At 51.9% G+C, this 12357-nt stretch overlaps 1 protein-coding gene across 1 annotated transcript in view; it reads right to left on the minus strand.

Moving 5' to 3' along the window:
* LOC133342877 (ligand of Numb protein X 2-like) overlaps positions 1–11251 on the minus strand; it is an 87476-nt gene extending 76225 nt beyond the window's left edge. Inside the window, 2 exon segments of the mRNA XM_061552236.1 lie at positions 1726–1951; positions 10902–11251. Coding sequence (XP_061408220.1) covers positions 1726–1951; positions 10902–11247 — 572 coding nt within the window. The 5' untranslated portion in view covers positions 11248–11251.
* Between the last annotated feature and the right edge of the window lie 1106 nt (positions 11252–12357).

Genomic DNA, 12357 nt, shown 5'->3' on the forward strand with positions numbered 1-12357 from the left:
TGTACACATCAGCACTAGGGAGATAAAGGCGGCGGGGGTATGGTGCTAATCGCAACCACCTGCCTTGATAATTAACGCGCGTGCGTACACACACACACGCCCATAACAATTGATCAATCATCAGGCATAGTCAACAAGGGACCATTGCTCCGACCGTGTGACCTATTGTGACAGCGTTCACGACAACAACAAAAACACCTCGCCTCAGGCTCGTTGTGCACCTCGACGCCACGTGAAGTGTAAAAGGCTCGCTGCAGGCAGGCAGGTCACGGGACAGACCCAGGTGCCATGGGTTGACCTACTCAGACGACCGGCCGATGCACCACCTGTGCTCCCCACTGTGCCACACGAAGACAAATATCCCCCCCATGGCCTTAACAGACTGTTGGGGCGACTGCTGTTAACGAGCATCAATGAAGGCCGGCCCGGCACACGAAGGGGTGGGTGGCCAGCACCACGCCCAGACGCCTGTGTCATCCCCAGTGGCACCAGGTACTCATTTGAGACTGAGTCGACCTAAGGGAGGCGCAGGACCGGTTGGTTCAGGTAATCGTCACCGGTGTTGGTCGCGAGCGGGAATCGAACTCGTGTCGCCAGGTTCGTAGCGCGGCGTGCTAGCCACACTGCACTGCTACTCTCACTGTGCCGCGCGCACACACTCGCACGCGTGCACACAAAGACAAAGATCCTCCGCATAGCCTGTAGCAGACTATTGGGGCAAGTGCTCTTAGCGATTAGCACCTATGGAAGGCTGGCACGGAAACACGAAGGGGTGGGTGGCCACCACCGCACCACACTGACACACAGACACACTAACACACAGACACACTAACACACAGACACACAGACACACTGACACACTACCACACAGACACACTAACACACAGACACACTGACACACAGACACACAGACACACAGACACACAGACACAGACACACAGACACACTAACACACAGACACACTGACAGACACACTGACACACTACCACACTGACACACTACCACACAGACACACAGACACACAGACACACAGACACACAGACACACAGACACACAGACACAGACACACAGACACACTAACACACAGACACACTGACAGACACACTGACACACTACCACACTGACACACTACCACACAGACACACAGACACACAGACACACTGACACAGACACACTGACACACAGACACACTAACACACAGACACACTGACACACTGACACAGACACACTGACACACTGACACACTGACACAGACACACAGACACACTAACACACAGACACACTACCACATAGACACACAGACACACTGACACACACACACACAGACACACAACAACAACAACAACCGCCATTCGCCACTAAGTGGCGGTGACATCACCACGACGCTTGTGCCAGGCCATGTGCACCTTGAGGCCACGTGAAGTGTCGAACGCCCGCTGGCAGGAGGTCACGGGGCAGACCCAGGTGCCGCCCCGTGACCTCCTGCCAGCGGGCGTTCGCTTCGGGCAACTCTGTCGTGGGCAGTGCTGTGGGGGGAGGGCCAATGCCCATTGGCCTCTCCCCTCATGGCGTCTGTGACCACCACAGTGGCTAAACGGGGGCTCTGGACGGGTGCGAGGGGCTGGTAACCCCTCCACCTTCAATTAACCACCACTAAATTACGAATTAAACAGACACACACACACACACAGACACACACACAGACACACAGTGCCGCGCTCTCACCTGTTACGCAGGTGTTCTTCCAGGTCGCTCCGCTGCATCTCGCCGTCGGGACAGAGGGGACAGCCGACCATGAGCTTGTCCAGGAGGCGTTTCACGAGGAAGCTGGACGAGGAGCATTCGAAGAGACGGAACGGCTCCCTGTCCAAGGGGCAGCAGACCTCCAGGTCTTCATCGTCGTCATCGTCGTCGTCGTCATCATCGGTCCGATTTCCCTCTCCGTTCTCGCCTGGGTGAGAGTTACACGAGCCGTTGCGATTGTCATCGTCATCATCATCATAGTCATCATCCTCATCGTCATCGTCGTCATCATTGGTCCGATTTCCCTCTCCGTTCTCGCCTGGGTGAGAATTACACGAGCCGTTGCGATTGTCATCGTCATCATCATCATCGTCGTCGTCGCCGCCGCCGCCATCATCATCTGCGCCTCCGGTTAGAGCGCTCGGCTACTTACGGGCAGTTCGCCGTACATACAAACACGATCATCGTCGTCACAAATTCGTAGCCGACAAAATGTAGTGGTCATCATCATGGATGTTAGTGATTCGCGTGAAGTCTGACGTCTTGAGCATCGCTGTCAAGAGCTACAGGAAATCATCGTTAATTAACGGGAAGACATCATCATGATCATCATGGAGCTGTTAACGTCATTTATGAAATTAATTTGAATTAGGTAAAACATTATCATCATCCTAGATTTGAAGCTTTCGTGACTGCAAGGATTCTTATTCTTAGGTTTTTTCGGTAACGTCTCGTAGGTAAAAAATTAAAATTAATAAAAGTAAAATAAAAATAAAATAAAAATCACGACGTTTCGGAGGCAACACAAGCTTCCGAAAAAACCTAAGAATATTATCATCATCGTCAAAAGAAAAAAATCATCACGCAACCAAGAAAACTCATCGTCATCATCGAGTGAATATTCCGCTAAGTTTTGCTCCAACAGGTGATCCCCCCGTCTAGGATGGCAGCCACATGTGGTCAGTCCGTCGCTGTGCCTCAGCTTTCTCCTCGCGCCGCCAGCAGTCGGGTTCCCTCACTCGCGCGTCACCTCTGGCTGCTGCCCCCCCCCTCCCCTCTGCTCGTCATCTCAAGAACGGCTGCATCCCTGGAGTGGAGGATTTTCCTTGTTGCTATCGGGAGCTGCATTAAATTCCTCCACTTATTTCCCCATCGTGAGTTAAGCTTCCATCATCCTTCTATCCAAGCGCTCCTTGACTTTGAACGACCCCGTATATCAAACACGTGTGTGTGTGTGTGTATGTTGAACTTATAGTAGTAGTAGGTTTTTACCCTTTTAAACTGGTACAAAACTGACACCTTTATTCAAGGCATCATGTTTGCAATAACCACAACACAAGTAGTCAAAAAAGCAAACAAAAAGAAGCAACTCTGATAATGATAATAATATGCACTATCCTTGAAGTTGATTGGTCCACACCCGAGACGGCTTTCTTTAGAGCCTAGTCCCCATTGGTGTTGGACCAGATGACACCAGAAGGCGTACAACTCAAACACAGCGCAATATCAGAGTCTTGAGAGCTCGGGGTAAGCATTTACACTATGAGATCTCTTTTACCAGTGGCAAAATATAGTAGTAGGTTTTTACCCTTCTTTCGCACCGAGCGTAGCCAACCGCGCTATTTCGGAGGTGCGGGGGAAGGACAACAAACTAAATACAAAAGGCAGGTTATAAAGAAATTAGTTTTCAATCTAGATTTAAAGGTGACTAGCTCCAGTGGCTTCCTAATATCTGAAGGAAGAGCGTTCCAGACGGCCGCAGAAGCGCGTCTGAAAGCGCGCGATGCGGTTGCCGCCTTTGTTTGATGGCGAGCCAAAAATCCACTGCTGCGACGAGGATGACCGGAGTTTGCGTGATGGTTTATGCACCTTGACGAGATCAGCAAGGTACAGTGATACCTCGGTTCACGAACTTTATTCGTGAACTGACTCTGGTCGCGAACCGAATTGGTCGTGAACCGAGGCACATTTTCCCACAGGGTTCCATGTAAATCCGGTTAATCTGTTCTGACCTTTTTTTTTGGTTTTTGAAGCACAAAAATATGAAACAAATGACAATACACATTAGTACTGTACAGTATAGTAATGTATAAAGAGAGAACACTAACCTTGCTTGAGATGACTTCAGTAAGCACTCAAACGGGTGAACTGTACAATACAGTAAGTACAGTACAGTAGTACAGTACAGTACTGTATGTGCTAAAAAGCACACCAAAAAGCAAAAAGTCACTGAAAGTGTCTTCACAGTACTCACAGTACTTCTTTCTGCGTCTCTTCTTCTCTCCACGATCTTCCTACAGGAAGTCACGACCATGTGACAGCCTGGAAATAGCATTAAAATGGCCGCGGCTCCTGTTCGTGAACCGAAGCGGAGTTCGTGAACCGGAGCATCTTTTTCGGAACTTTTCTGTTCGTGAACCGAGTTGTTCGTGAACAGAAGCGTTCGTGAACCGAGGTATCACTGTATTGTGGTTCATTTGGGGAAAGCACTTTGTGTGAAATGCTAAGTCCTCGCTTAACATGCGGTGATCACACGGTAACGAGTTGTTGCTGCGATCACGCGTTTCTTCCACGCGGGAAGACTTTTCGAACGAAGCGGAACGGTGCACGGTGATGCCGCGGATCGCGCGCGACGCCGTAACGCGGTGGAACACGAACTACTTTCTTGCGCTGTGCGTCTGGTGCAGCACGTGGAATGATACGTAGGGTGAGCGGCGCGCACGCTCATCTCAGGTCTGTGTCCCGCAGCCACGGGAAGGCTGCAGGCCGATGGTGTCGTGCAAACGCGATTCAAATTTGCATTGTTTTTATTTATTTACATATGCCACTTTTCAAGAGCGCATCTCCCGCGGCGCTCAACGAGGAATCGCTGTACACGTTGCCGAGTTCATGCCAACCATTTATTTGCCATGACACTTAGAAGAGAGATGTTAACTATGCTCTTAGGTTTTTTCGGTAAAGTCACGTAGGTAAAATTTTTAAATTACTAAAATTTATAATAGAAATAAAATAAAATAATAAATCACGCCTTTTAGTAGGCAACACAAGTCTCCGTCATCAGGTTGGGACCGTCACAGCTAGATTTGCTGCATCGAGTGAGGCAAAGATTCCAAGATATAAGTTCTTAAATACAAGTTAAGGGGGAGGAGGGCTACCACATTCAGATAAGCCCCTCCCTCCTCCCCCCCTACGTGACTTTACTGAAAAAACCTAAGAGTATGAATCCTTGCAGTCACGAAAGCGTCAAATCTAGAATAGAAGTTAACTACCTCGCCTGGTATATATGAGGTCGTGGGTTCGCTCCCAACCCTGACGCCTGCTGCTGTATATTTGGAGTCTCTCTCTCCCTCTCCGTGGTCGTGTGAATTTTTCTCCGGGTCCTCCGGTTTTTCCCGTCCACATTCAGAATCGACGTGTGTTCAAGAGTATTTGGCTACTGACATAAATTTCCACATGGTGATGAGCTACTTCTTATTGAGCCATTCTTTGTGATGGCTGGGCCGCTCCTAGTTGTTCAAGTTATAACACTCGTGTTTCATACTCCTTGAGTCTGTCGGGCAAGTCACGGGAATAGTAAATTAATAGATCACGACGTTTCGAGCGCAACACAAGCAATCGTCTTCAGGCGGGAAACATAATCCAGCAGTGGAACTGCTGAACCACCTGAGGACGACCGCTTGTGTTGCGATCGAAACGTCGTGATAGATTGTTTTTTGTTTTATTTTATTTTTCTACCTGACGTGACTTTACATTATGACTACTACCTGCGTGCCGCTTTGTATGTGTGTGTGTTTGGCTTGGGTGTCAGAAACACACAGACACACACACACACACTCTTCACACACACACGCACATAATCTTCACACGCGGTGTTTGGCAACTGGCACGCCGATGAAATGTGAATTCATTGTCATTTTATCCCCCCTCTGCCACCCAAGCTGCACCCACTCTGCACGTATGTGTGTGTGCATGCATGTGTGCGTGCGTACGTGTGTGTGTGTGCGTGTGTGTGCGTGTGTGCGCGTGTGTGTACGGGCGCGTGTGTGTGTGCATGCGTGTGTGTGTGTCCGCGTGTGTGTGCGTGTGTGTGCTTGCGTATGTGTGTGTGTGCGTGTGTGTAGTCCGGCAAAACAACCTCCTACCTCCTCGCGGTGCCGGACGGGCAACACTGTCGTGGACATTGCTGTGGGGGGAGGGCCAATGCCCATTGGCCTCTCCCCTCATGGCGTCTGTGACCACCACAGTGGCTAAACGGGGGCTCTGGACGGGTGTGAGGGGCTGGTAACCCCTCCACCTTCAATTCATTACCACTAAACCACGAATTAAACATAAACCTGTAACAAATAAGCTTGTGCCGGAGGCCCCGGGGGGTCAGGCTTTTATGACGTCTCCTGACCAAACCCCATTTGGCGGAGCCAGGAGATTGAATTTTCACCCTCGGGGCTCCTCCAGAAACAACAAAAAACCATTGCGGATGGCCACGTGGAATGTTCGAACGCTCACTGCGGAGGAGAGGCTGCCACTCCTCTGTCGGGAGCTGGACCGGTACCGCCTGGATCTCTGTGGCATTCAGGAGGTCCGGTGGACCGGTTCTGGCTCCTGCCACCATGAGGGGTGGACAGTCCTCTACTCGGGGCAGGAGACTGCCAAACAACAGGGTGTGGCTCTTCTTCTGAACAAAAGAATGAAGGGGGCGTGGGAGCGTGGCGGTGAGGTGTGGGAAGCTGTAAGCCCCAGGATACTTTGGGCTCGCCTTCCCATCAACCAGAGGCGAGGAGTGGTGGTCGTGGTTACTTATGCCCCCACCGAAGACGAACATCCGTGGAGGGATGCAAGCAAAGCCGATGAGTCAGACGCTTTCTATGACCTCCTGTCACAGGTGCTGGCTAAAGTGGCCACTCGGGACAGAGTCATCTTGTTGGGTGACTTCAATGCCCGAGTTGGTCATGATGCTGACACCTGGTCTGGAGTGATTGGAAGGCATGGGCCAGATCAGCTCAATAATAACGGTAGGAGGCTGCTAGATTTTTGTGCAGCCCATGGGCTTGTAATTACCAACACGCTCTTCCGGCATCGGCGCATCCACACAACATCATGGATACATGCCGGGTCCAAGCAAGAACATCTGCTGGACTACATAGTGACGGACCAGCGGATGCGAACCCATGTCCTTGACACCAGGACCTACCGTGGAGCTGATCTGTCCTCTGACCATCGACTAGTCATCTGTAAGATGCGCCTGCCTTTCTTCCACTCCGGTGGTGGGTGTACACCCAGGATCCCATTCCAACCAAAAGTGGCCTGGTCTCAGTTAGCTGATGAAAGTTGCAAGCGAGAATTTCATCATCGCTTGCAGCTGGGGTTGGCATCGTCCCCCACTCCACCTGATGTCGAGGGTAAATGGGCGAGGTTTAAGACTGTGACTCATGCAGCTGCAATGGCTGCTTTGGGTACGCGGTCCAGACCTCCCCAGAAACCCTGGCTGACAGAGGAGGTGTTCAGGTTAATTGAGAAAAAGCGACAGGCCCACTCTCATCGCCTACAGCATCCCACGTCAGAGAATGAGGAGGTTTACCGCAGCCTTCGCTCGGAAGTTCGGAGAGCCGTAAGGCGTTGTAAGGATGGGTGGTGGTCGCGGGTTGCTGAGGAGATGGAGTCTGCCTCAGTGGCCCGTGATCACAAATCACTATTTAACTCCATCAAAAAAGTAACCTGCAGCGCCACACCTATTACCATCATTAGAGGAAAAAACGGTGATCCAATCTCCGACCCCCAGGAACAGGTTTGCAGATTTTCTGAGCATTTCTGTGAGGTCCTGGGGGAGGGAAATTCTCTCAGCCAGGAAAACATCATGGCACAAAGTGGGGATAACCCTGCTGAGGCTGCGGTGCCTCAAATATTGGAAGAGGTCACCCCCTGTGAGTGGCTGGCTGAGGTTCCAGCTGTTGAGGAAGTACTGAGGGCGATCCGGAGTCTGAGACCAGGGAAGGCACCGGGCAGAGATGATCTCCCAAGCGAAATGCTGAGGGAGTGTGGCGTTTGTGCACAGACTGCCCTATATGACATCATAACAACAGTCTGGACCACTGGACGGGTTCCGCAGGACTGGAAGGATGCCCTGGTGGTCCCCCTCTTTAAGAAGGGGGACCGCACAGACTGTAACAACTACAGGGGCATCTCACTCCTCAGTGTGCCGGGTAAGGTCCTGGCAAGGATTATTCAACATCGCCTTGCTAGGCACGCTGAGGAGGGGCTTGCGGAGCCCCAATGCGGTTTCAGGAAAGGGCGGTCCTGCACAGATGCCATATTTTCTGTCCGTCTGCTACAGCAGAGGTGTAGGGAATTCCAAAAAGACCTACATCTCTGCTTTATTGACCTGGTCAAGGCCTATGATACCATCAGTAGGACTGGACTCTGGGTTGTTCTTCGTGCTTTCGGAGTCCCTGACCCTCTGCTCACGATCATTAAGGACCTTCATGATGGTGAGCGGGCCCGGGTAAAACTACGTGGCCGGGAGTTGGAGCCTTTCCCTGTACACCTTGGGGTGCGACAGGGATGTCCTCTGGCTCCCACATTATTTAACATCTATTTTGACCGCGTAGTTCGTGAAGCCTTCAATAGCTGTACCGGGGGAATTTCCGTTTGGTACAGATATAATGGGAGGCTGATCGACGCCCGGGTGCGATCAAGGGATGGCTCCCTATTGGTCAACCACGTTATGTATGCCGATGATTTGGTAATAGCTGCTCATTCAGAAGAGGAGTTGGAGGCGCTGCTGCTGAGACTGGAGCGTGCCACTAAGAGGTGGGGCCTTACCATCAGCCCCACCAAAACCAAGCACCTGCCTGGGTATTTTGTACCATCGGACACTCCACCCCCACAACTCCCAATTGGTGATGGGGCAGTTGTGGAGAGAGTGGAGAGTTTCCCATACCTGGGCAGTATGCTTATGACCGGCTCCAGTCTATCAGCAGAGGTCTCACTCCGAATCAGTCGAGCGGCAATATCTTTTCATCGGTTGCGTAACGCTGTGTGGAAGCTACCTGGTCTGTCGCTCCGCACGAAGCTTCAGGTCTTCTCGGCCACGGTCATTCCCTCCCTTCTCTACGCTTGCGAGACGTGGACCCCCCTGGTGGAGCATCTTCGCCGGTTGGAAACATTTAGGCTGGCCTGCCTACGATCCATCCTGGGTTTAACCAGGCTGGATTGTGTGAGGAGCTCACAAATCCTTGAAAGATCTGGGCAAAGTCCCATCAGTGAGCTCCTCCGGCAGGCAAGGCTGCGTTGGCTGGGTCATGTAGCCCGCATGCCCAGCCACCGCATGCCTAAACAGCTTTTGTTCGGCCGGATCGAGGGGGCTAGACGGGCGCGGCACGGGCTGGAGAAGAGATGGAGTGATGTGGTACAGGAGGACGTGGAGCTGAGTGGACTTGCCGATGACTGGTACCAGCGGTGTCAAGATCGGCCTCAGTGGAGGAGGCTCGTGAAGGACGCTACTGGGCAGTTGGAGGCAGTCGCCCTCCAACAACAACGGAGGGCGGAGGAGCGACGCTCACAACAACGAGCGGAGCGCCGGGTGGCTAAAGCACAGCAAGTTGGCACAGTAGGGGGCACAGGTGGTGCATCAGCCAGTCATCTCGGTCATCTCGGTCAGTCGACGAGTGGCACCTGGGTCTGCCCCGTGACCTCCTGCCAGCGGGCTTTCGACACTTCACGTGGCCTCAAGGTGCACTTGGCCTGGCACAAGCATCGTGGTGACGTCACCGCCACTTAGTGGCGAATGGCGGTTGTTGTTGTGTGTGTATGTGTGTACGTGCGCGTGTGACAAGGTCTGAAATAGGCCTGAGATGGGTGCATCAAGGTAGGTGGGTGGAGCTAGAGATGGTCCAAGCACAGAGGCTGGGGCAGTGGACACCCAGCCTGTCAATACAAAGACATCCATCCTAGTAATGAAACTCAGAGAGTCAGTTAACATCGGTAGAAGGGATGGAAACATCATAGCAAGTTAAGACTTTACCTGGTTAATCACGTCCTTCAAACGATTGCTCAATTTGTGTTTCAGCTTAGTTTTACGTACTTAAAATGCCAAAATAAAAACTCGCATGTACTCACGCGGAGTGTCTGAGCGTTGCAGTGAGATTTAGCGAAGGTGACTTACTGCGCCTGCCAGCGGGAGGGAGGGAGGGAGGTCACGCGGGGCCAGAGAACTTGGGAGCAACGACTGACGCTAGAAAATGTCGGGTTAACGAGCGACTCCGGTGGCAAAATCTGGCAAATCATTGACAACGACGACGACGAAAAAAACAGGCCAAGCCACTAAAGCGCGCAGAGTCACATGAACGCAGCAACCTCGAGGGCCATGCCGACAGCTGCAGCCAGGCTAATGAATGAACTTCCCTGTTTGTTTGTTGTAGTACAGAGTTAGACTGATGGCCTTAATCTATGTTTGTTGTAGTACAGAGTTAGACTGATGGCCTTAATCTATGTTTGTTGTAGTACAGAGTTAGACTGATGGCCTTAATCTAAGTTGTCTTGTGGTTGTTGTTGTTTGACTTGCATCCCACTGGGATATTTGCACACAGGGTTGGTGTACGGTGATTTTTTCTGCAATATTTTGCTGTCTTTTCTTGGATTTTCTGTTTGCACATAGTCACTTTAAGATGTTTTCTTGTTCATGTTTTTGTTTTTTGTTTGTTGCGGTTGCACCCGATTCAAGAGCCGAATGGCTCACAGGGCTATACCTAATAAATGAACTTTGAACTTTGAACCTGTGTTCCACCAGCCTTCCGTGCTGTCGGCTCCCCGCTCCTACCTTGCGCCTGTTGACTACCTCGCCTGGTATGCAGGAGGTCGTGGGTTCGATCCCGACCCCGATGCCTGCTGCGTATTTGGAATTTACAAGTTCTCCCCGTGGCCGTGTGGACTTTTCTCCGGTTCCTCCAGGTTTTACTTCCACATTTAGAAACACGCGTCTTAGAGTATTTTCTTGCTATACATCTCCACGCGATAAGCCACTTCGTTGAGCTATCATTTGCGGTGGCCAAGTCGCTTCTGAAAAAGCGCTACATGGCTCAGTGGGGCCTTACCTGGTTTAACAATTTTTTAAAGTTTTGGTTATTTCACCGCCCGTGCTCGCCGCTCGCCGGACAAAGACCCACCGTGGGCACGGGTCGTCCGCGCGCGAGCCGCGATCCCGCGCAGGCACTCGCGGCAGTAGGTGTGTCCGCACGGCGTGTCCAGCGGGCCCAGCAGCGGCTCCAGGCACACGCGGCACGTCAGGTCCTCGTCAACCTCCTGCCGGTAGTCGTACGCGTGGCCCTCGGACGGGCCGTGCCGCTGGGCGCACGCCATGCAGAAGTCGGGCGCCTCCCAGAAGCGGGCGGCGGCGTCGCCCCCCCCCTCCTCCTCCTCGTCCTCCACGCGGCAGGCGGACTCCGAGTCGGACTGCAGAGCCTCCAACTTCTTGGCCAGGCAGCTCATCTCTATGGGGGGCTGCTCACCCATGCTGCGCGAGCGAGCGAGCGAGACGGAAACAAGGGGGGGGGGGAGGACGAGGAGAGGTTTGTGTGAGGGCGTGGTGCTGGCCACCCACCCCCGCGTGTGCCGTGCCGGCCTGCTGTGGTGCTGCTCGCTAACAGCACTTGGCCCTAACAGTCCGCGAAGGCTATACGGGGGATCGTTGTCTTTTTAAATCCTTTATATTAAGTTCACTTGCTTGCTTGCTTGCGCGCTTACGACCGTGCAAATCTTTCGGTCGTTTTTTAACCCACTTCCCTTGATCCAATCGAGCTGACATTTTGCACACAGACCTCGTTGTGCGTGACAATTTATTTTCGTGAAAATTTTTTTCCAAAATTTTCCACTTTGTAGGAAAAAAAAAATTCATATTTAATTTAAAATAGCAATGTGATAAAAATGAAACTCTTACTCAAGAAAAACAGAAATGAATAATAAAATAAAACCGATGCCACCACGCACATAAAGGATTTACAGTGAAAAACTTTGTTTCTACGGGTTAATTTTCTGTGCGTACGTCTGCGGTAGTGCAACGGTTCGCACGCCGCGCTACGAACCCGGCGACCCGGGTTCGATTCCTGCTCACGGTCAACGCCAGTGACGCTTTATCTGTACCTACCCTGGGCCTCGCCTAGGTCGATTGAGCCTCAAATGAGTACCAGGTGCAGTGTGCGTGAACATCGCCACTAGCGAGATAAAGGTAGCCAGGCGCGGTGCTGGCCGCCCCACCCCCTCGCACACCATGCTAATAGCACTTTCCTCCAACAGTCTATTAAGGCTACACGGGTGACCTTTGTCTTTGTTTGTCTGCATAGGACGAAGGCAGCGAGTGGGTGGTGTAGTGGTCAGTTCGATTCCTGGCCATGGCGAACACGATTATCGGTGGTCATTTTGTGAATGCGTCCTGACCCTTCCCCCCCCCCTAGGTTGACTCAGACAGAAGGAGCCGAAAAAGGTGGCCGGGCGTGGTGCCAGCAGTAGTTGCTTGAACAGCCTGCGAAGGTTATACAGGGGACCTGTATCTTCATGCATCTGTGCCAATCATCAACATCATCATTGTGATGATCGAGTACTGTAATGTCAGTACAATTGTCATCA

Source organism: Lethenteron reissneri, chromosome 16, assembly GCF_015708825.2.
Source record: "Lethenteron reissneri isolate LAM-NWPU_2019-01 chromosome 16, ASM1570882v1, whole genome shotgun sequence".
Classification (NCBI taxonomy): domain Eukaryota; kingdom Metazoa; phylum Chordata; class Hyperoartia; order Petromyzontiformes; family Petromyzontidae; genus Lethenteron; species Lethenteron reissneri.